We start from the raw sequence: 21,827 nt of genomic DNA, 5'->3' as shown, positions 1-21,827 counted from the left end.
AATGTAAACGAATTTATTACAAAATATATATAAATAGAAATACTTATTAGCATTCTCCAATGTTTAGTTCACGGTGTTTGTATGCTGGATCCTTTGCTTCGCCTCATTGGCAGCGCACAATGCTCTGTAAGCCGCCTTCTTTGTCTTTGCATAATCGCCTCGAGCTTCGCTCAGTTGACGCAACAACAGACCAACTCTCTTCTGGGCGGTATCCATGAGCGTTGTCTTGTCAGCCATAGACTGTTGACAGGCAGCCGACACATGCTCGGCACTGCAAAAGTTCTCCCTGGCTAGCTTGAGACCAGTTTGCAGCAGCTTGAGCTCGTCCTGAGCTTGCTGATGGGCTTTCAAAGCGAGTTGACTGTTGGCTTCAGCTGAGCTCAGTTCTAGTGTTTCTTCCTGAACAACAATCTCTGCTTCACGCACTTCCATCTCGAGCTGTTCCAATACTTGAAACTTTCCTGAGAGCACAGCTTCGGCTGCCTTGGCTGCTGATGCTGCCTTCTCCGCATACTCGAGCTTAATCCGATCTGATGCCTGTTTCACTGCATTGGCCATGTCATCGTTGGCCTGCTTTGCTTCCTGAGCTGCCTTCACTGCAATTCCCGTACCGCGTGACTTCGAGTTGATGGCTTTACTCGGCTTGTGGTGACTTCGAGGAACCTCTCTTTGATCGCTAGAGTCACAATCATAAGGCATCAATCGCTTCTGTCTTCTCTGCAGTGAATAGCTCGCTGTGAATATTTGTTGTGTTATAGATGATAAAATTATGACGATCCACATGACTTGAAATGCTAGCTTCATTTTCTGAATATGAATTCAGAGCTTGTCAAGCTTTTCCCTTCAGCAACAACAACGGAAAATCGTTACATATTTGACAATGAATTCGAAAAGGTCAGCACAATGCTCTATCTATCTTTACATATTTCTGCTCCTCAACATTGCCTGCGTATCCCAAAGTCATTTCAGGAGACCACGCGACAAGGTCAGTAAAATGTTTTTCTATCTTTAGTTTACTATCTCTTTAAACGAGCTTGTCAGATCTACAGCAAACGGAATCTCTATCCAGATCTTGTGAGATTAGATGAGGAATGTGGCGAGAAAACAGCAACTGGAGGAGAAGGCAACAACTGCAGCAAAAAGGTCACCTCCAATAAGGTTGGCTCATCAGATCCCAAAGCCAAGGCATCGAACATAGCACAAAAGGCAGCGCAGGAAGCAAAGGCAGCGAATGATGCACAAATGGCAGCCGCTGATGCTGCAGCAGCTCAGGTCAAGTCCGAGTTGGCTGACAAAGCGCTTCAATCCGCTCGAGCTGCGGAAGCAGCTTTGGCGGGCAAGCAACAGATTGTGGAGCAATTGCAGTCGGAGCACACTGAAGCTCAGGCTGTGGTCCAAGAGGTGACCAACTCGCTGCAGAACACACAAACGAATGCAGCTGCCGCAAGTGATGCAGCCATCGAGGCCAAGAATCAAGTCAATTATCTGAAGCGTTTGGTGCAAGCGGCAATCACGAATCTGGGCAACATTGAGAATGTGTCGAATGGAGCTCAACAGGAACTGGCTGAGAAGACACAACTCCTTGAGGCAGCCAAGCATCGAGTGGAGACCCTGGGACTTCAACTAGAGGCAGCTAAACAGGACTTTGAGAAGACCAAAAAGGCGGCTTATAAAGCAGCTTGTGCAGCAGTTGAAGCCAAGCAAAAGGCGCAAGCGAGTCAATAAAAGTTGTGCTTATCAATTTATATTTTCTACATTTAAATAAAACTTTCTTTTAATTCTAAACTTTAACAGAGTACTCAAAGTTTTAGTTATCAGTTTTGAATTTAATGATAATGAATTTAGTTAGCTCAGCACAATGCGATATATTTACATAATTCTGCTGCTCAACATTGGCTGTTTATCCGAGAGTTATATCATCAGATCCCGCGATAAGGTTTGAAGCTGAAGTATGTCAGATTCCCCCTTGATTAATTGCCCCTCTCAGGTCCACAACAAAAGACATCTGAATGTGTATCCCGATCTGGTCAGGTTGGAAGAAGGCGGCTCCAAGAAAGAAGGTGGCGAAGGACATGAATGCTCCAACACCAACAAGAATTGCGGCAGCTCGCTGGGCAAAACAGATCCCAAGGCGAAAGCATCCAACATTGCACAGAAAGCAGCGCAGGAAGCAAAGGCTGCAAATGATGCACAAATGGCTGCAGCTGAGGCAGCTGCCGCACAAGTAAAATCTGAGCTGGCAGATCGAGCGTTGCAATCGGCACGAGCTGCAGAGGCAGCTTTGGCTGGCAAACAGCAGATCATGGAGCAACTGGAGACGGAGCATCGCGAGGCCGAAGCTGTTGTCCAAGATGTGACAAACTCGCTGCAGAATACACAAACAAATGCAGCTGCTGCTGGAGATGCTGCAGCCGAGGCGAAAACACAGCTCGAGAAACTAAAGCAATTGGTTCAAGCAGCCATGACAAATCTGAGCAACATTGAGAATGTCTCGACAGGAGCTCAGCAGGAGTTGGCCGAGAAGACGCAGCTTCTGGAGGCGGCCAAGAATCGAGTGGAGAACTTGGGGCATCAGCTGCAAGCTGCCAAGCAGGACTTTGAGAAGACCAAGAAGGCGGCCTACAAAGCTGCCTGCGCAGCTGTCGAGGCTAAGCAGAAGGCTCAAAGGACTCGCCGCATGGCGCACAGAAGAGTGCATTAATTGTGTGGATTATTAATTGAGTTACGATTATATTTTATAGATATTAAAGGTAGAATTTGTGTCAATCATTTAGCAAGTGAAAAATTACTTATTTGAGGCTGATTGTCGGTAGAGCTACCAAACTTTTATATCAGTTTATTATAAGAGTTTTATAACTTGGTGATAAATAAGCTTTTAACAGAGGTGTAACTGACCATACGAGATCTCTGTTAACTGAACAGTATGTTAGGAAAATGTTAGAAATGTTAATAACAGAGAAGTTATTAATAATTTTAGATGCTTGAGATGTTAGGCGTACAAATTCCCTAACTTATGTATTGAAAACACCAAAAATGAATAACGTCTATGTAACTTTCGAACAATTTAGTATTGAAGCTGTCTGTTAACTTCACAGTATGTTAGATAAATGTTACTCTGCTTTGTTATTAATCGCTTTAGATGTTCTTAAGCTGTTAAGTGCACAAAATCGTTAATTTTTGTATTGATAACATAAAAAATGGGTAACGAGTCGAGCAACCTCAATCGACGCATGGCGCACAGAAGAGTGCATTAACTATGAGAATTATTAACTGAGTTACAATTATATTTTATAGATATTATTAAAGGTAGGATTTGTATCAATCATTTAGCAAGTGAATACTTATTTGAGGCTGACTATCAGTAGAGAACGGCAAGAAATGTTTGTAGGGGAATATAAGCAAAAGGTGGTGCAGAAATGAGGAACATTTACGATGAATGATAGGAAAATGTGATGAAAGTTCAAGTAGAAGCATCATTACGCTGTTTTAGACAGTTTATAAAGACTTTTGTGATATGTGGGTTTAATAAAAGAGTCAAAAGTAAAACAAAAACGCAGCTTTTAAAGACTTTTATGATATGTGGGTGCAATAAAAGAGTAAAAAGTAAAACAGATATACAGATATACAACTTATAAAGTATTTTGTGATATGTGGTTGTAATAGAAGAGCAAAAAATAAAACATAACATATTTATATACACTCACCTTCAACAGTTGATCATGCCGCTTCGATGTGAAGAGTATAGTAAACATAGTTGCTGTTGTTTGACGTGTCGACTTCGTTGAACTACTTAAAATATGTTTTATCGTACAGTTTTGCTGCTTTTTATCATTCTGCTGCAGACTATCTCAAGCTTGGACAGCTACAGTTGTGGAGAATTAAGTGGAGGCGACATTGCCAAGCAGCACATATCCAGCTTGTATTATCGCGATGGCAATGAAAGTCCCGAGGAAGGAGGAGGAGGCTGTGCATCGGTCAAAAATCCAATTGCGAATGGAGATCCCAAAACGAAAGCCTCAAACATTGCCCAGAAGGCGGCGCAGGAAGCGAGAGCTGCCAGTGATGCGCAAATGGCCGCAGCCGAAGCAGCCGCAATGCAAGTCAAATCCGAGTTGGCGGAGCGAGCAGCGCAGTCGGCGCGGGCAGCGGAGGCGGCGTTGGCGGGCAAGCAACAAATTGTGGAGCAACTGCAGCAGGAGTTGTGCGAAGCGGATGCCGTAGTCAGCGAGATTACAGCATCGCTGCAGAATTCACAGGCCAATGCGCACATGGCCACTGAGGCAGCGCAGGAGGCGCAAAATCAGCTAAATCAGTTGAAACGTTTTGTGGCAGCGGCCACTGCTAATTTGGTCAATATTGAGAATGTGGCAAGTGGTGCACAACAGGAGCTGGCGGAGAAGACGCAACTCCTGGAGGCAGCCAAGAATCGTTTGGATGGTCTGAATCGGCAGATTAACGATGCCAAGCAGGACTTTGAAAAGACCAAGAATGCTGCCTATAAAGCAGCGTGTGCTGCTGTTGAAGCGAAGCAGAAGGCTCAAAGGAATCGTCGATTGGCGCTATTTATTCACCAATTGAAGCAGCCAAAAACGCGCGAACGTGATTTGAAAACATAATTATTACACACTTCACTTATTTATTTATTCAATTTTGCACTTTCACTTTATTATTCTCATTTTATTAAACACTACTGATTGATCACAACAAAAAAATTTGAAAAAATAACGATTGCGAACATCATAGCAATGAGCTTTCTATGAGAAACAATAACTCATAACAGATAGCTTTTCGCGATTAACACAATTAAGCACTTTTCAACACTTTCCGGACTTTGCGAATTTTGTAACACTTTTTTTCACGCGCGCCGCCATTGATCAGAAACCGTTACTTCTTATATGCAAATGAAAAAATGAATTTAGTACAATTTGCCGGCACCCGCATAAAATTAAAGCATTTATAATGCTTTTTGCGGCATTGACGCATAATTTACTTTTATCTTTATCAGCACGCTAACGCCCGAAACTTTGATTCTTGAAAATGACGCTTACCGAGTACCGTTTGCCCTGAGGAGCCCCGACAGCAACGACGCGACGTTATTATATTTAATAGACGCACTTCACTTCACATTTCATATGCTTTTACGCATTATTAACACACTTGGCCATTTGGCATAACTTTTTTCGTATAAATTTACACTTTTCACACAATTTCACTCACAATAAAAAAATTCGTTAAAGCCGCGCGCGTTTTAGCTACGTTAATCGCGCGATCTCTTGAAGAACTAAAAGCTGGTTAGCGTGACCAATTGCTAAATAATTAAAATGAGATATACCAAACTAGAGAAACCTAAATAAATGTCGGCTGGCCACATTTCTAATGACTTACAATGTGTTTACAAAACGTATGTAAAAAGGCGCGTGATTTTAAACGTGCCACATTGCAGTATTTTTATACCAAAGTGAATAATTTTTATCACTATGCATGATGTCTTTCGTTTAACATTTTTATAATATTTTAATATATGATTACCAACTGAATATTTTACATACAAAATATTGAAACATCGGCGCCACATATTGGAGTGAGCAAAAGCTGCTGCTCCTCATTTAAAAGAAGTCAAGTACACCCTGTTCCGCAACAGCTGTTCAGTGTAGTTATGGGCAGCACTTTTCAACAGCTGTGTTAAGAGTTTGCCGGCAATTGTTATTTATTTATTAAAAGCATTTATAAGCTAAACTTGTTGTGTTAATAATGTTAATTAGTAAAATTAGGTATATACACGCGTTGGGTGTGCGTTGTAGCAGTTCCCACTACGTAACAACGCCCATATTCTACGTAAATGCAGGTGAGCAAGTGACCTCCAATTGGAAATTGTTGAATAACAATTTAAAACTTGAATGAAAACTTTTGCTCTTAGCACCACACATTGGACATTTGTATTCAGCCGTCATAGCGGATGCACACTGTCGTTACCAGCGACTGCGTTATCCCGATAGAAACGTGCGTCTTTGCACGGGAACCGATGAACACGGCACAAAGATTCAACAGGCGGCAGCGGGACACAAAATTCCCGTGGCGCAATATTGCGACGAGATCTCGGCACGCTATAGAGATGTCTTCAAGGCGGCGGGCATAGCCAACGATGACTTTATACGCACCACGGAGCAACGACACAAAGAGGCAGTTGCCCATTTCTGGGTGAGATTTACACTAGGGATTCAGATTTGAAAGGCTTCTCTTAATGTGGATTGCTTTGTTGTTATGTCTAGCAAACGCTGCAGTCCCGTGGTCACATCTACTCCGCCGCCTACAGTGGCTGGTACTGCGTCTCGGATGAAACCTTCTTAACAGACTCCCAGCTGCGTCTGGATGAGGAAAGTGGCACTCGCTTCTCCTTGGAATCTGGTCATCCTGTGGAGTGGACCGAAGAGACCAACTACATGTTCCGCCTGTCGCAATTCCAAGACGATGTGCGTCATTGGGTCAAGCAGGAGGCGCGCATTCGTCCGGCAAAGTTCGAAAAGATTCTGCTGGACACTCTTAGTGAACCTCTGCCCGATGTCTCCGTCTCCAGACCCTCGAATCGGGTGCACTGGGCCATCCCGGTGCCCAATGATGACAGTCAGACTGTCTACGTGTGGCTTGATGCGCTGATCAACTATCTAAGCTCAGTTGGGTATCCCAATGAGAAGGTGAGTTCAAATTCTTTAGAGAACTGCTAAGTAATTATAGTATAGAATATTTATAGTCATAAAGTATAGTCATATAGTATATATTCATGAAAGGATATAATTATGTCGGTCAGTCTGTATAAACGTCTTGAAACGTCTTGTCTCTGACGTTCAAAGGTAGAGCTACCAAAATCCTAGATTGACGAGTTTTATAAATAGGTGATAACATAGCTTTTAACAGCGCTGTTACTTCCAATAAGAGATCTCTGATAACTGAACAGTATGTAAGGGAAATGTTAAATTCTCTGTTATTAATCATTTTAGATGCTTGAGATGTTAGGCGCACAAATTCCCTAATTTATATATTGAAAACACCAAAAATTAATAGCGACTATGTAACTTTCGAACAATATCAACTGTAACTTAGCATTGAAGCTGTCTGTTAACTTCACAGTATGTTAGGTAAATGTTACTCTGCTGTGTTATTAATCGCTTTAGATGTTCTTACACTGTTAAGCTCACAAAATTAATAACATGAAAGATGTGTTGCGAGTATCTCAAAGTCGAGCAATCTCATCTGTAACTTGTTCTGTCCTCTACTTTTGCAGTACTTAAAGCTTCGTAAAGAATAGTATTATAACTTGGTGATATACATAAGTAGAATCTATTTATATTCTTTATCAGCATGAACAATCAAAAAGATTTACCGAGTATCTCAAAATCAAGGAATTACAAGTGTAGCTTTTAACAGCGCTGTTATTCAGCAACTCTGTTAAATGTATGACAGTATGTTATGTAAATGTTATATGCTATTTATTTAGATGCTCTCAATTTGTTAGGCTCACAAAATCGCGCATTTATGTATTAATAACATGAAAGATGTGTAGCGAGTATTTCAAAGTCAAACAATCTCAGCTGTAGCTTTATCTTTTCTCGACTTTTGCAGTACTTGAAGATTCCTATAAAATAGTATTATGTGTCTATGATGCAAGTAGAATCTATTTATATTGTTTATCAGCATGAACAATCTCAAAATCAAGCAATTTTAACTATAGCTCTTAACAGCGCTGTTATTCAGCAACAAGTAACAGTATGTTACGTAAATATTAAATGCTTTATTAATAATTACTTTAAATGTTATCAAGCTCTTAAGTGCACAAAATAACAAATTTATGAATTGATAACACAAAATATAGTTAGCAAATATCTCAAAGTCAAACCATCTTAGCTGTAACTTGATCTTTTCTCGACTTTTGCAGTACTTAAAGCAATGGCCACCCGCACAGCAAGTGATTGGCAAGGACATACTCAAGTTCCATGGCATTTACTGGCCAGCTTTCCTGCTGGCCGCTGGATTGGAGCCACCTCAGCAACTCTACGTGCACTCACACTGGACTGTGGATGGCCAGAAGATGTCCAAGAGCAAGCACAATGTCGTGGATCCCATTCAGGCTGCAGAGCAATATACGATGGAGGGATTGCGTTACTTTCTGCTGAGAGAAGGCGTTGCGCACAGTGATGGCAGTAAGTAGAAGACCCTATTGATAGACAGACAGACAGACAGAAAGGACAAACACGGACAGACAGACAAAGGACAGACAGACGGACAAACGGACGGACAGACAGACGGACGGACATATGTTTGTATGCAAATGTGTTATGTCGTCACTTGGCTGATTTCGTTAGTTTCTCTCGTACCTTTGTTGCCAATTTGCATATCAATTTTATGCCAAACAACAATCGTCGTCGTCGTCGTCTTTGTTGCTGCTTCTTCTTCTTCTTCTGTTTGTTGTTATCGTTGTTGTTGCAAAGTTTCTGCTCCGTCAGGAGAAGCTGTGCCCGACTTTTGTTTATTTGCTGGCAAAGTTTTGACACCCGGCCAGCTAAGAGACAAAAGCGTAGGTTAGCTTCCTAGAGAAAGTAAAAGAAAGTAGAAGTGAAAATAAGTATTTTAAATTACACTCTGTAATACTAATGCCAAAAATGTCATCTATACATATTAAGAGATTGAATGATTCAATCCTTAAGCTAAAGTTAAATGTTCTATCAAATATATATTCCGGTATACTTCAGTATATTTTTGATATATTACTGAGGTACGATAATAATAATGTAGGAGTATATCAATATACCAAATATCAATGTCAGTATAGTTCAGTATATTATTGTATTGTATTGTATTGTATTCTTACAATAACAATATTATACAATATACAATATATATTACAGTAAATATTTCAGTATATTATGGTATATTTTTACTACATATATATAAAATATTCATGCCGGTATATTTCAGTATATTTTTGGTATATTAATGAGGTATATTTTAACGATATTAAGTAGTAGTATGTCAATATACCAAATATCAATGTCAGTATTTTATTCTTACCACAATATCATTATAATAGTATATTAATATATCAAATATATATATATTTGATATATATATCAAAAATATATATTACACCCAACATTTCATTATTTTTTAGATATATTAATATAATATATTTTTACGATTATAATAATGTCGTAGTAAATCAATATACCAAATATACATTTCGGCATATTTCAGTATATTTTGATATATTAATGAAGTAAAATTTTATGAAAATGCCGCATTGTTTTGTATATACTAAATATGTATACCATTTGTATATATGAAATATATACTTCGGCATAATTCAGTATATTTTCGATACATTTTGTATATACCAAATTTACATTTCGGTATTTTCATGCATATTTTGATATATTAATGTTGTAAAGCAATATACAAAATATTCATTTAGGTATATTTAAGTATATTTTCACGAGAATACCGCACATTTTTGCATTTATTGAAATTGGCAGGAATCAGTAGAATATTATTATTAATAATAACATTTTTTTTATCCTCTTTTATTAAATTAACTTTCTTGATGATAAATTTTAAAATATTGTCTATAAAAAATCGTATCAACAAGAAGGTTAACTTATTTAAAAAGGATAAAAAAAGGTTACCAGAGCTGTGATTGTAGCTTTTCCATTTTCCTATAGACTTCCGCGTATTTTGCAGTCGAGCATACCCAGCAAACTGATTTGAACCCTCTTGTTGTTGCTTGAACTTGGTTTAAGATTTGCGTATTTGCATAAGAGCAAAAGCAACAGCAACATCGCTGCGGGGGCAAAGTTTTTAAAGCTTATGCAAGTTGCTGGCAGATATGATTAGTTTGTTGTTTCTTCACACCTCTTCCCCTTCCTTAGATAACTGAGAATTGAACGCTCCCCCCGGACTTCAAGTGGCCAACAGCTTTTGGCAGCTACTTCAACTTTTGGCCAGCAGATTTTGATCTCGACTGATTTGCTTTTTTTTCTGCTCTACTTTGCTTTGTTGCCTAATCCATTATCGGTCAGTGGACAAACTCATGCATGATGAGGTCTCGCATCTCTTTCTCTCTCTGTGCCACGCCCACATAATTTGGGGCAAAAAGCAATTAACACGCCTCGACGCACTGCCAGAAGTCATCAAGTTTAACCATGTTGATGGCATTGTTGTTGCTTTTGTTTGATTGTCACGCCCACATTTCATAGAATTTGATTGATTCCTTAACCTTTTGCCATTCAATTTGCATAAATGAATGGACGACTCTCTCTCTCTCTCTCTCCATCTCTCTTTCTCTTTAGTGCTGTCTCGCTTTATTCAATTCTCGAGTTCTGAGCTTAATAGCTTGGCTTGACGTCTGCTTTTGTTTTTGCCAGCAATTTAAATTTAAATTTAATTTTCCATTTTCAATTATTATTACCGACTTCTCCTGACAACGCATAACTCCGACCCGCCACGCCCCTCTCCGCCCCTCTCTCTTTTCACGCCCCTCCCTTTACCTTTATTCAATTTGCCTTCTGCAGTTTTTTGGCTGTCTGGCTTCCTCGCTTGGTATTTTTCTTTTTTTATGGCCTGTTGCCTTGCGGCTAATTTAATTGCATCCTTCTCAAGCTCTCGCTAACGGTATTACACAATGCATAATATGAGAAATAAATAATATACAACATTTTCTTGTCAGTCTGCACATTTTATACTTTATTACAATCATGAAAGATTGCTCTTTTTATTTTCTTTGGGTATACAAATCTGAGTTGAAGATTATGCTAAACAAACAGTTAAAATTAAGAAATTGTTATTTCCTGCTCTTCTTTTTTCTATGGTTATAAAAATCTCCTTTTAAGATTGTCTTAAGTAACCAAATCAATTTGAGAAATTTTAATTAGGAATTGAATTAACTACTCAAAAAGGAAATATTAGTAGCATTATTTTATTTAAAATTAATTGTGAAATGACATTTTACAGTCTAAGCACACAAAATTGGCTCAATTTTAAAACTTGTTCTTAAGAATAATGCTCAAATTATATATATTTTGATATTCCGATGCAGATACATAAAATTATCTTATTTTATCTTTATTTTATTTAAAAATCAAAATTAGACAACCAAATTTTCGTTCTCTAAAATTTAAATCAAAAAATTATTCATGTAGTGAACATATTTAATATTTTTATTCAAGCATTATGATTCATTTGCTGTTTGGAATTTAAATGATATAACTTATTTTAAATATAATATGTATATACATACGTATATTTAAAAATGTCAGATCAGTCTATTCACTTTTATTTTATTTATGTATAAAATTGCCATCTCAGTCTATTCACTTTTATTTTTTAATCAATTCAAATGAGAGATGAGACTATTGGGTTGCTGAGGATATAAAATCTCTTAGAAAGATTGTCTCAAATAAAAAACTTTTTTATATGAATATTTCTCGATTTCTTAGAGTATTGTTAGGCATAATTATAATTAGTTAAATTGCATAAACTTATCTGTCAGTCAATTTTATTACTTATTTGTAAGTATTTTATTACTTATGTTTATGACTTATTTAAAATATTGTATATGGAAGTTATAGCTTCAACTCTACCCAAAATGTAATTAGGGGATTTTTTATCTTTTCAAGTTTTGCACATAAATTTACGTTAAAAAAATAAATCTATATTTTTTCTAGTTACCTTAAAGACATCCTAATGTAAAGCTATCTTGAAGTCGAAGCATTCATTTTTATTTCGAATTAAAGTAAAAGAGTATTTAGAATTAATGTTAAACTAAAAATGGAATTTAAGTAAGAGAATATTTAGAATTGAAGTTCAATTAAAAATGAAATTTAAGTAAAAGAATATTTAGAATTGAAGTTAAATTAAAAATGGAAAGAGTATTAAAACTTCTTCAGACTGCAACTTATTTTTTCGCCATCACATTTTTTATTGCATTTGTCGAGGACACGAGCTTCTGCGTTAATATTGTGCATATTAAAAATTGAAAAAAAAAGATAAAGAAATGTGCGAAAAAAAGCGGGCAGCTGTTGGCAGCAGAGGGAAGATTATTAAATTAAGCAAACTTTTGAGTGGAAATACTTGTGACAGGCACTGTGAGGCCGAAGCACAGTGTCTGGCCAAACAATTCTATCACATTTCAATAAGTTTTTTGCATTCGCATTCGATTGTTCCCAACGGCGCTGATTGGTGACATCCGTTTGCCACGTCTAACAGAATTTTCATCTTCGTTTTTTATTTTTTTATGAGTGTCAACAACACAATGGGGAACAACAACTGAAATGCAATCATCGGCATTAGAGAGCAAGAGAGAGAGAAAGAGAGAGGAATGAGGCATCATTAAGTGCGCAACTTTTCATTACCAACAATTTAATTTTGAAATGTTGCCACGAAGCGACGCGAACGCGACGCGACACCCGGAGGCGCCACTTCCGCCCAGCTGCAACACTAAAACTGCATTTGGACAAAAGCCACCGATGGTTGTGGGAATTTGTCGCAAACTCGGACAAAGTTTGCTAGCGAGAATGATGCGCGATTGCATTGCTGCATGTTGCATGCCCCAAAGGCAACAGTCGATTTAAGTGGCAAAGCGTTCGTTCTTTCTTTCGTTCATTCTTTCGTTGGCTTGCCACCATTTAAACTGCTTCCAAGTTTATCTTATCTATGGCCAAAAGCCTTTTCCTTTTCCTATTCCCATTTTCTTGTCCTTTCCTTGCAACTCATATGCCACTTACACAATTCTTTGGCCTATTTCTAATCTTTGTCTTGCTTTTTAAGCGGACAAAAGTTCAAGTTTTACGAGCTCATAAAGCGCAGATTAAACTTGCTGGAAATATCAAATGTATTCAACGTAGAGATACGCTCTAAAAATATCATCATTTATGTAGATTGCTTTCGACTTTCTAGTTACTTCTTTAGTCTAGCATACCCCACTTTTTAATTGTGCCTCATACAGGGTGAGTGTTGACTTATTTGTTCAACAACAATGAGCTCATAAATAAAAACTTTTAAATAGTCTTTATCTTGCTGACATTTTATTCATTCATACCCTAATCCTGCATATAGAGGTTATATTGACATACTACAAATTAGTCATTGAATTTTTTTCGATAGTTTTTTCGTTGTATACGAAAAAGTGTTTATTAGGCGCAACTCAAAATTCACATTATATAATTAAGATGACTTTTTCAATTCTTAACAAATTTACCTCAATTTATTTATTGGGACTTTTCGACAATATTTTTTCGAAAACAGAATCAAAAACTATCTTTTGACCAATTTATCAAATTGAAGTTTGTATTCAGTATGTTATATTTAAAATACAGAATTCAGTATTTTTTCGGTGTACTAATTAGGAATATTATAAAAATAATACTGCACTGTTTTGCGCAGCTTTTAGTATATACCAGTATTTTTGATATATGAATTCGGTATATTTAAAGAATAATATTGTATAACTTTTAGTATATTTCAGACCTAAAAATATATCGGTATATTTTAAGAATAATACCGTACTACTTTGTACAGCTTTCAAAATATTTCAGTATATTTGGTATATTTATTCGGTATATTTTAAGAGTAATACTGTTTAGTTTTCAGTATATTTCAATTTTAGTAAATAATACTGCATTGATTTGTACAGCTTTCAGTATATGTCAGGAGTTTTGGTATATAAATTCGGTATATTTGCACAAATTTTAGTATATTTCAGTCCTAAAAACAAATCTGTATATTTTAAGAATAATACCGTACTACTTTGCACAGCTTTCGGAATATTTTAGTATTTTTGGTATATTGGAATATTTATTCGGTATATTTTAAGAATGACACTGTATATTTTTTAGTACATTTCAGCTTTAGTAAATAATACTGTACTGATTTTTGAATATTTTTTCGGTATATTTTAAGAATAATACTGTATAGCTTTGCACAGATTTCAGTATGTTTCGGTGTTTAAAAATAATATTCTACTGATTTTGATTTGATGAGTAACGGGTATTTTTTAGTCGATCACACTTGACTGTAGCTTCGGCTTATTTTATCAAGTTATATTTAGTATTACATTTTAAATTTCAAAAACATGTTTTAGGTGTTTAGACACAATTGGGTTTTGTATTTATTTATCCTTACCGCATCATACCCTCTTTGTGTGCTTTCAAAAGTACAGGGTATGCTTAAAGCCAGCACCGCTGACTGCGTCTGTGGGCGACGACTTTGCACTTTGGTTCGGTGTAAAAGTGCTTAAATATTTGACGTCGACACTTGTCAGGCTGCCAGTGGCACACAGTGCCACGCCTTTGCAGTGCCAACGCGTTGCATGAATCAAGTGCTAAAGAGAGATAGAGAAAGGGATATAGAGAGAGAGTCATGGAGAGTGCGAAAGAGTTGGTGTTGCAGTGAACTTTGTGCTGCGATATTATTTGCAACAACGCTAAAGGCAAAAAAAAAAATGTGCGACAAGTGCGACAAGACATTTAAGCAATTTAAGGTGCGACCCGGAGCATGCATGGCGGGGCATGCAACACACACAACACAACACACAAAAAATATTATTTATGCTATGCCAAATAAGTGGAGCAGCAAACGCAGCGATGGACGTTGCCACCACGTTGCAGTGGTGGCGGCAGTCACGTGCAACTTGTGCGAGCACCTGTGCAACATGTGCAAAACTTTCAACAAATTGCAGTTGCTGTTGCACATGCCACAACATGTGTGCCCCCAGGACTTAAGCCAGAGTCAGAGAGCCGCTTTTACAATTTCGACTCTTACACACACACGTATGGACATTTAAACTTGGCCAAGAGCAGAGTCTTGGGCGCATTTCGATTTCAAGTCGCAGCACGTGGCAATAACATTAAAAACTAACGCGTTGCAGCATAATTGTTGCCCAAAAATGGCACTCGAAACGAGGTCAAGATAACTTTCTTTTGTCGCAATCGCAATTGCAATTGATTTAAGCCAAATTCAACTTGCAATAGCCTTTGCCTTCGTCTTTGGCTTTGTCTGCGCTGTCGAAGCGTCAGCGTCATCAAAATGTAATGCATTGAAAATCAAATTTCGCTCAGCTGGAAATGAAATTCAAGACTTTGTTCTACTACACTGCATAAATGAGAAATATGTTCTGTAATATAGGAGATGAGTATGACAGACTATTTAAAATAATATATACAATACAAATTATAGAAGACATTTTGAAGTATATCTCTAGTAATAAGAAGTGAAAAAAGCATAGAACTTATGTAATGTATAGAAAAATGTTAAATAATTATATTAAATACTTATATTACTAATATAAATAGTAATATAAAAAAGTAATATATTTATTTTTTGAGTAGTAAAAGCAGCTACATCAAAAGAGTTCAGAAACAACCAAAATTAAGAAGTGAACAGTGTGTTAACAGAGCTGTAACAGAAGTGGTTTATGTAAAGCAGCTGCTGTTAATATAAATGTTATTTATTTACAGTGCGTTAACAGAGATCTAACAGAAGTGGTTTATGTTAGGCAACTGCTGTTAACATAACTGTAATTTATTTTAACAGCGCTGTTAATACAGCAAGCAGAATTGAATTTACCAATTGTGTTTAAATCAATGGAAGTGCTAAAAATTTAAAGGCATTGTGTAATATATACTTAATAATAAATACAAAAATATATATATTCGTATTTATAAACATTCATCTCGTATATAAAGTAACAAAATTAAAAATAGCTCAAATTTTTAAAGTCTTTTTTGTTGAGCATAAACCAAATAATGAATAATATAAAAAGAAAAAGTTTTATATATAATTAAGTTGACAAGGAACTTTTAGCTTTAAATATGTATTTGATTATTTATATTAATGTATTTTTTGTCTATAAGTAATAGTTATCAGTAAACATTTTTATGCCAGCCCCAATTTCACGTTTTTCTAGAGTATCTTCTCACTCTATCATTGGTTATGTAGCTTGCCTTTTCGCTAGATTTGCATGTGCAATATAAACACACATATGCATAAGTATGTAGAGTAGATTGCGAGTGCACGGCATTCAAATGCAGGTTTTGTTCGGCAACTTGACTTTTGCTGTTGCTGCAGTGCCTGCAAAAAGTTATGCGCCAGCAGCGACAACACAATTGCATTAATGATGTGGAGTGCGCAGAGAAGTAGGCAACACTTTTGCTGCTTTGCCAAAACCTCAGCTCGCATGTGTGTGTGAGCGAGTGTGTGTGTGTGTGTGTGTGTATATCTCATGCATATGCATTTGTTTTTTCGGTTGTGGAGGGAGGTGAGGGAGGGAGGAGAGCAGAAGGAGAGGAGAACTCAACTCACAGCAGCTGCTCGAGAATCACTTGGCATGGAAATGCAATTGCCAGAACTGCAATTGCGAAAACCCGCATAAAGTTCTATGCAAAACTATTTGAATAATGCTACTGCACACGATGTTGTTGTTGTTGTTGTTGCTGCAGCTTCGATGTTGCATGAATGCATTTTGTGGATTTCCGTCAATAAATCGATGGCCCGAAACTAATTAGTGCACATTTTCAAACACACTAAAATCCAAATTGAATAGGTGTCAAAATTACGCAAAAGGTGTAAGAATCAGTTGACAATAGTTCAACATTCAACATTCAACATTCGACTGTCAGCAATTTGTGGCAATTGCAGCAACATTTTTAATTACCAATAACAATTGGATTGTCGGTTGACCAACTTTGATTATCGTGCCAGCTTCTCTCCCCTCTTTGCCTTTTGTTCGCTGCAGTTGAAAATCAAAATCAAATTTCATACTACGATATTTTAATTAACGTTGCACGCCGCAGTGCACATTATTGATTATCGAAATTATTATCTCTGGCTTTTTCGCTTGCAAATAGTTTAAATGAGGTCTCGCTGCAATTTGGCTGCATTTTCAGCATTCTGATTATCGCTGGCCAGTCGATAATCATGGCCCATGTGCTAATTGGCAATGATCCGTTACTAATGCTTTTCTCCACTCCCTCTATCCGGTGTCCGTTTTCCTATTTTCTCTCTCTCCCACTCGCTCTCCCTCTCTTTCCTACATTTGTCCTGTGTGTCGACTGTCGTGTGGTGTTCGCATTTATTAAAGGTAAATAGCATGGTCGCCACACACTGCTAATTGCTCGACATTTATTTATTTTATAATGCGCTTTGGCTGCCTTTGAAACTCATTTCATTCAACCAAAGCGTAATTACTGCGAGCTCTTTCGAATATTAGATACGCTTTAAATGGCAATAATTTAACTCGAAATTATAGTTGAATAAAGCACAAAATTTGAATCTTCATTTAATTTAGTTTCGTCCCAAAAAAATACAAAATATAGAAAAAAACAATCTTCAGTTGTCTTGTTCTGTTTTTAGTTATGTTCAGCATAATTTTTCACCACTGAACTTTTCGGAAATTTAATCATAGCTTGAAGAAAAACCTATCTTCATCAAAGATGATTTTTTATTTAATGTAATTGTTTCCGGAAATTTAAAAAAAAACTTTTATTTAATACAAAAAAAAGTAATGAAGTATTTATTGCTAATGCTTAAAAGTTGATCAGCTTTCTTATGTTTTTTATGTATAATTACCTAAGAAAATATTCTGAAATTATATTCAGAGACAAAATGTGTATAAATTATACGAAATTAAGGAGAACAATTTTATTTATTTATTTTTTTATTTCATGCTAACTTTTTATATTGAAAATTAATCTGGAATTTAATCATATTCATTTATTTTATTTGATCAATATCAAAAGACGCTCTTTTTTTAAGTATTTAGGGATTGACTTTACGTGATTACTTTTGCTTTTTTCGTTTAGTCCGAGACTTTTCTGGAATTTAGGCATAAAGAGGCGATAATAACTTTAATAGCCATTTTTTCTGATAATTTAAAAATACACTACAAAAATGTTATCTTAACATGTTATCTTAACATTTTTGTAGTATCTACATCTACATGTATCTACATTAAACGATTATTCCTTTCACTCCAAAGCTTACCTTAATTTTAATCATAGTAATAATGCACTCTCAAATCTTATGATAAATTTAAGAGCAGCTGCTGCAAAATGCAAACATCATCGTTAGCATTTTTACAGCATGATTCCAAAAACTTTGTGCGATTAAAAATATGGCTCATAACTCAACAAGAATCTCAGCTGAGTCTGACACGCAAGATCGAAAGCAGAAAATGATTACTTAAAGTTGAACAAATCTCGCAAAAAGTTTTTCTCTCTCAGACACAACAACTTTGCGCTCTTGCTGCGCTTTGTCCATTCATGTTTTTGTCTGTAATCCTCTACAGCTGGACATCTGCTCTTTATCTATTTGTGCTTAGTGGGGAACAAAATGGCAGCGAGCAAACAGTTAACGCTATTTAAATCCTTTTGCCATGCCAAGCGACTTAAAATATTTGTCGCACATTTTTGCGCAACCCTTTTTATACCCGCTACACAATAAGAAGAAGGGTATTATCATTTTGTGCTGATAGGAAACAGGTTGACCAAAAAATCGTGTAGCATTTTTGGAAAATAAAATTATTGACGTTGTTTAAGAAAAGTGAAGAACAAGTAATAGTATATTAATGTACCAAATTGATTAATGTACCATATTGGGTATATTTAGGTATGGTTAGGTTAGGAAATGTGAAGAGTAAAACTATATTGATATACCAAATAAAGCCTTTGGTATATTTTGGTTTTTGTTTCCGTATATAAATTTGTAGTTTTGTAGAAGTTATATAAGTATATAAAGAATAATAATATATCAATGTACAAAATATAGTTTTTGGTATATTTTAGTATTTTTTTGTTATATTAAATTTTAGATTTGTGAAAGCTATTTAAGAAAATGTGAAAATATATTGATATATCAAATATATCTTTTGGTATATTCTAGTATTTTTCAGTATATAAAATTGTATAACTTATTGGAGAAAAGTACATGAAAAATGAAAATATATCGATATACCAATTATAGCCTTTGGTATATTTTAGTATTTTTTGGTATATTAAATTGTATAATTGTAGAAGTTATTAAAAAATATATTGTAAATAAAAAATATATATTATAATTATTTGTGAAGAATATATTGATATACTGAATATAGCATTTGGTATATTTTAGTATTTTTGAGGTATATTATGTTGGCATATTTTATAAATATGTATATATACTTTTCTCAAATAAGTTATACAATTTAATATACTGAAAAAGTTCTAGTATATACCAAAAACTTATTTTGTATATAGATATTTTTATCTGTAAAATAAATAACTTATAGAATTCTTCAATTTGATATACTAAAAAATTACAAAAATATATTTAATGAATTTTACGTTTTGGTTCTATTGAAAATACGTATCGGGTATTTCACAGTGGAACACACTCGACTGTAGCTTTCCTGATTGTTTATTTAGTAATTTAGATTAAGTTTTAGTTGCTTTAAGGATTTTTAGTATTTGGATTTTTATGCTGATGCACTTAATGACAATCAACTTGCATCACTCAATAGTTGAGCTGGGAGTAAGTTTTCTTCGTTTTCGTTCTCACTCTTTACTCTTTACAGATTTCAGTCACGTGAAAGCGCTGCGCATATTAAACTCGGAGCTGGCGGACACTTTGGGCAATCTGTTATCACGCGCTTGTGCCAAGTCGCTGAATCCGCAGCAAATATATCCAGCGCCGCATGCGGAGGAGAGTTCTGCCCTCTTGAAGGAACTCGATGCGGCGAAGCGAATGCAGGAGTCGCTGCTGCAGATGGCGAGTAAGTCGACAAGTTTGTCATTTTAATATTTAAGCAAGCCGAAGCTAGTGGCTCAAGTGGCAAGTAGAACTTCTCTCTCGCTCCCTGGCACATTTCCGGCCAATAACTATGCGACAAGTGCACTTGCGAATGCGGCCAGCCAGAAAGCTGAAAGCCAGCTAAAAAGTAATGCTCATTCATTGCCATTACTACTTATATCCCCCCATTTCCATTTCCATTTCACATCTTTTTTTTTTGCAGCTCGCTGCGAGCAACACTATGAGTGCAATCACTTCCATTTGGTGGCGGACACGGTCATTGCAACGCTGCATGCAACCAACAATTTCTTTGAGTGTGCCAAGCCCTGGGAGCTAAAGGCCGGCGCCAGTGCAGCGAATGCGCCACGCCTCGAGACAATAATCGCAATGACAATGGATGCGTTGCGGCTTTGTGGCATTGTGTTGCAGCCGATGATGCCACAGCTGGCCGGTCGACTGCTCGATAAGCTGCGCGTACCCGGCGACCAGCGTCAATGGAAGTATTTGGCCAGCCACGTTACGTCCAGCAGTCGTCCCTTGGATGCACAAAGCGCGCTCTTATTCCAACGCATAGTGGAGCAGCAGGATAACAAGCCAGCTCCCGAGAAGGAGAAGGAGAAGAAGGAGTCGAAGCGCAGCAAAGCCAAGAAGCAGAATGAACTGAAGAAGAATAAACAGGCATCTTCTTCAAGCACGTAGCTGTAATAAACTGAAGCTTCAAGTCAACTCGACGCTCGACTCGTTTCATTTGCCTTGTGACATTTATGAATTGCGTTTTGTGCCACGCTGCGTATGCTTAATCTAAATAGCCAGCCCAAGTGGCTACAAATCAAAATCCAGCACAAACTCGCTTTGTCGTCGCTTTGGGGCTCGACGCTCATTAAAAACCACTTAATTATGTGAAGAACGCAACGGAATTGCGTATCCTCACGTAACGAGTATCTCGCTGTCTTGTGTTCATATCGGCCTCGCATATTTTGTTATTTATTACACATAATTGAGATACTTTCCGTTCAGTAGCAGGTGATATAATTGCTACGACATTCGAATTCAATAGAGAAAACTCTTCCACTTTAATTAGTCCCACAGCTTAGAAGACTCCGGGAAGCCTCTGCCCCAAAGTGCTTTCTTTCTTTCTGTGGTGCTTTAATTTCTTAGACTGCCAAGTCGCTTTGCCAAATGAGAATAAATGGCAAATGTTGACTTCAATTTAAGTAGAAATGCATGTTCAGGCTGAGTTTGTAGACTGGGCTGCAGTCAGCGTAAATGGATAGTAAATAGTTTAACAGATGCGCAGCTGACCATCAGCAAAGCTGAAGCAGCAGCAATAACAAGTTGTCAGACTCGTTTAACGTGTGTGTGTGTGTGTGTGTGTGTGTGTGTGTGTGTGTGTGTGTGTGTGTGGAGTGCGTGGCGTATACTTGATGTCTTTAAGGTGGCGTAAACACATTAAATATATACGTATACTTAACAAGCGAATGTGTGTTGTGCTTTGTCGTTATTCTTGCAAACCAAAAACATACGCTGCGTATACTTAACAAACGTATATGGAAACATTACAGGGTATTTAATAATTGTTTTTTATGCTTTAGTGTTTTAGTTTCTGTATGGAGTACATTCGGCAAACGCTGCGTATACTTAATATACTGCACAGACAATCGCATAAACATTACAGGATATTTAAGAGTGCTTTGTTGTTACGTGGACTACATACGTTGCGTATACGTAACATCATGCAGTGCACGAAATCTTTTAACATTACAGGGTATTCAATAAAAGTTTTATTTGCTTTATAGTTTTACTTAAGCGTCCGCTCGGTTTAGCTAATCCATTTCATTATGCATTTTTAATAATAGTTGTATAGAGTGCATTAAACAAACGTTGCGTATACTTGATATATCGCATATAGGACAGGCGTAAGTACGATTTACTTAACATCATCTATATCTATTAATTATCTTATGTGCTTGGTTATTATTATCGCTGCTTAGAGTGCATTAAGCACACACTGCGTATACTTA

General features: G+C 36.6%; 5 protein-coding genes across 5 annotated transcripts; 4 read left to right on the top strand and 1 right to left on the bottom strand.

Annotated features, from left to right (window-relative positions):
- Positions 1 to 6: 6 nt before the first annotated feature.
- On the bottom strand, positions 7 to 859 carry LOC117575927 (uncharacterized). The gene has a single exon (XM_034260386.2). The coding sequence runs from the start codon at positions 802 to 804 to the stop codon at positions 64 to 66; it is 741 nt and encodes a 246-aa protein (XP_034116277.1). The 5' UTR covers positions 805 to 859; the 3' UTR covers positions 7 to 63.
- On the top strand, positions 814 to 1,742 carry LOC117575926 (uncharacterized). The gene is made up of 2 exons (XM_034260384.2): positions 814 to 985; positions 1,042 to 1,742. Exons 1-2 carry the CDS (start codon positions 881 to 883, stop codon positions 1,723 to 1,725), a joined length of 789 nt encoding a protein of 262 aa, XP_034116275.1. The 5' UTR covers positions 814 to 880; the 3' UTR covers positions 1,726 to 1,742.
- Positions 1,743 to 1,783: 41 nt separating this feature from the next.
- On the top strand, positions 1,784 to 2,744 carry LOC117575925 (uncharacterized). Its single transcript, XM_034260383.2, has 2 exons — positions 1,784 to 1,936; positions 1,988 to 2,744. The coding sequence occupies exons 1-2, from the start codon at positions 1,859 to 1,861 to the stop codon at positions 2,699 to 2,701; spliced, it is 792 nt and encodes a 263-aa protein (XP_034116274.1). The 5' UTR covers positions 1,784 to 1,858; the 3' UTR covers positions 2,702 to 2,744.
- Positions 2,745 to 3,770: 1,026 nt separating this feature from the next.
- Positions 3,771 to 4,683, top strand: LOC117575924 (uncharacterized). The gene has a single exon (XM_034260382.2). It carries the CDS (start codon positions 3,798 to 3,800, stop codon positions 4,614 to 4,616), a length of 819 nt encoding a protein of 272 aa, XP_034116273.1. The 5' UTR covers positions 3,771 to 3,797; the 3' UTR covers positions 4,617 to 4,683.
- A 979-nt stretch (positions 4,684 to 5,662) lies between these two features.
- Positions 5,663 to 20,532, top strand: LOC117575923 (methionine--tRNA ligase, mitochondrial). The gene is made up of 6 exons (XM_034260381.2): positions 5,663 to 5,845; positions 5,918 to 6,198; positions 6,270 to 6,692; positions 7,931 to 8,195; positions 19,592 to 19,789; positions 20,030 to 20,532. Exons 1-6 carry the CDS (start codon positions 5,752 to 5,754, stop codon positions 20,503 to 20,505), a joined length of 1,737 nt encoding a protein of 578 aa, XP_034116272.1. The 5' UTR covers positions 5,663 to 5,751; the 3' UTR covers positions 20,506 to 20,532.
- Positions 20,533 to 21,827: the final 1,295 nt, after the last annotated feature.

Source organism: Drosophila albomicans, chromosome 2R (assembly GCF_009650485.2).
Source record: "Drosophila albomicans strain 15112-1751.03 chromosome 2R, ASM965048v2, whole genome shotgun sequence".
In the NCBI taxonomy this organism is placed as follows: Eukaryota; Metazoa; Arthropoda; class Insecta; order Diptera; family Drosophilidae; genus Drosophila; species Drosophila albomicans.
This window is presented reverse-complemented; position numbering and strand designations above follow the sequence as displayed.

Coding starts and splice junctions, on each gene's coding strand:
- LOC117575927 (XM_034260386.2), bottom strand. CDS start 804: ATGAAGCTAGCATTTCAAGTCATGTGGATCGTCATAATTTTATCATCT.
- LOC117575926 (XM_034260384.2), top strand. CDS start 881: ATGAATTCGAAAAGGTCAGCACAATGCTCTATCTATCTTTACATATTT. Junction 986..1,041: donor TCAGGAGACCACGCGACAAG/GTCAGTAAAATG, acceptor CGAGCTTGTCAG/ATCTACAGCAAACGGAATCT.
- LOC117575925 (XM_034260383.2), top strand. CDS start 1,859: ATGCGATATATTTACATAATTCTGCTGCTCAACATTGGCTGTTTATCC. Junction 1,937..1,987: donor TCATCAGATCCCGCGATAAG/GTTTGAAGCTGA, acceptor TGCCCCTCTCAG/GTCCACAACAAAAGACATCT.
- LOC117575924 (XM_034260382.2), top strand. CDS start 3,798: ATGTTTTATCGTACAGTTTTGCTGCTTTTTATCATTCTGCTGCAGACT.
- LOC117575923 (XM_034260381.2), top strand. CDS start 5,752: ATGTTAATTAGTAAAATTAGGTATATACACGCGTTGGGTGTGCGTTGT. Junction 6,199..6,269: donor AGGCAGTTGCCCATTTCTGG/GTGAGATTTACA, acceptor TGTTATGTCTAG/CAAACGCTGCAGTCCCGTGG. Junction 8,196..19,591: donor CGTTGCGCACAGTGATGGCA/GTAAGTAGAAGA, acceptor TACTCTTTACAG/ATTTCAGTCACGTGAAAGCG.